The sequence below is a fragment of the Cebus imitator genome, unplaced genomic scaffold, assembly GCF_001604975.1.
Source record: "Cebus imitator isolate Cc_AM_T3 unplaced genomic scaffold, Cebus_imitator-1.0 Scaffold2300, whole genome shotgun sequence".
NCBI classification, from domain to species: Eukaryota; Metazoa; Chordata; class Mammalia; order Primates; family Cebidae; genus Cebus; species Cebus imitator.
The window spans coordinates 3,006-4,523 of NW_016109615.1; the positions used below are offsets into that span (position 1 = coordinate 3,006).

General features: G+C 40.5%; 1 protein-coding gene across 1 annotated transcript; it reads left to right on the forward strand.

Moving 5' to 3' along the window:
- Positions 1-6: 6 nt before the first annotated feature.
- LOC108299140 (general transcription factor IIE subunit 1-like) lies at positions 7-1,518 on the forward strand. The gene has a single exon (XM_017521507.1). The coding sequence runs from the start codon at positions 31-33 to the stop codon at positions 343-345; it is 315 nt and encodes a 104-aa protein (XP_017376996.1). The 5' UTR covers positions 7-30; the 3' UTR covers positions 346-1,518.

Genomic DNA, 1,518 nt, shown 5'->3' on the forward strand with positions numbered 1-1,518 from the left:
CGTGCAGGGCCTGATGATAATGAAGAAGTCATGCGAGCACTGCTCATTCATGAGAAAAAGACTTCCTCTGCCATGGCTGGTTCAGTGGGGGCAGCCGCTCCAGTAACCACTGCCAATGGCAGTGACTCAGAAAGTGAGACCAGTGAATCAGATGATGATTCTCCACCCCGTCCAGCAACTGTGGCTGCACATCAACGAGAAGAGGATGAAGAGGAGGATGACGAGTTTGAAGAAGTAGCAGATGACCCCATTGTCATGGTGGCTGGCCATCCGTTCTCCTACAGTGAAGTGAGTCAACGGCCGGAGCTAGTGCCTCAGATGACACCAGAAGAAAAGGAAGCGTAGATAGCAATGGGACAGCGCATGTTTGAGGACCTCTTTGAGTGAGCTTTCCCTACTTTCTCCTTTCTGTAATGCTCAGTTCAAAAGAAATGTCTCATCTTTGAAGAAAAGTATTTAAGTGGCTTTCTGCCCCTTTTGATGTAAGCAGCTGTTGATCCTTGTGCAAAGAATGATGTGAGAGAGTTTGACTTTTATGCCAGAAACTTTCCCAGCAATGTAGAGTGGTGGGAAACCTACCCTTCCCTGCTGTCACTACAGTATTAATATTTTACTGTATTTTCTCATCTACCTTTTTTCTTGCCTTATTAAGACATAATTTTCTCCCTTCTGAAATGAGTGAGGGAAGTTCATAAGTAAATGCTTCCTGTCCTTCTGTTTACTGCAATAGATTATAATAATTCACTGATTACACATCCATTTTATCTGTTCTAGCAAGGCATTCCAAACAATTTCTTATACTGCTGCCCACCAAAGCAGCTTGCCAACAAGCAAATCATGGATTGGGGGAAAGATCCTAAAACTTCCTTAGAATTTGAGTGTTTCCTCAAAATTGAGATGGGTCAATATGTAAAGGGAGGTGAGAATATGTGTGGAAGAAGGATAGATATACTTGAGTATCGTGATTAATGTCTAAACCAGAATTTGTATCTGTAGAACTAACCAGACTGGTGGATTTTATTGTATTGGTTAATGTCTTTCGGTTTGGATTTGGGATGATAGAAAACAGAAAGTATAATTGGTAAACCGTTAGTAAGAAATCAGAAAAAACATGGACATTGGACAAGAACTCTGTGTAAAGGGTTGAAGAGTAACAAGTATTGGGAACCGTGCCTTAGAACTGTGTGTTTGTCTGATTTAGAAATCCCTTATATAAAGCTGAGACTGGTCCTGGCTTTGTTCCTTTGTGTACAGACCTTTTGTCAGTGTTATAAATTGTTTAATGAGGCCATTCTAGCAGAAATCAGCATAGAATAATTTATTCTTCTTCTCTGTCTCTGTCACTCTCCCTCTTTCTGAACATCATTGAAGGTTGTCTCTCTTTTCATTCTTGTCAGATATGGTATTTTAGAGTGCATCCAGTATATCATCGAGCATTGTAACCTCAATTGGGTTTTGATATGTAGCATGGTGTTGTTCCCTAAGGCAGAACTTTAAAAATAAAGAACTTTGACACAA

Excerpts from the sequence above, each read along its gene's own strand:
- LOC108299140 (XM_017521507.1), top strand. The coding sequence starts at position 31 with ATGCGAGCACTGCTCATTCATGAGAAAAAGACTTCCTCTGCCATGGCT.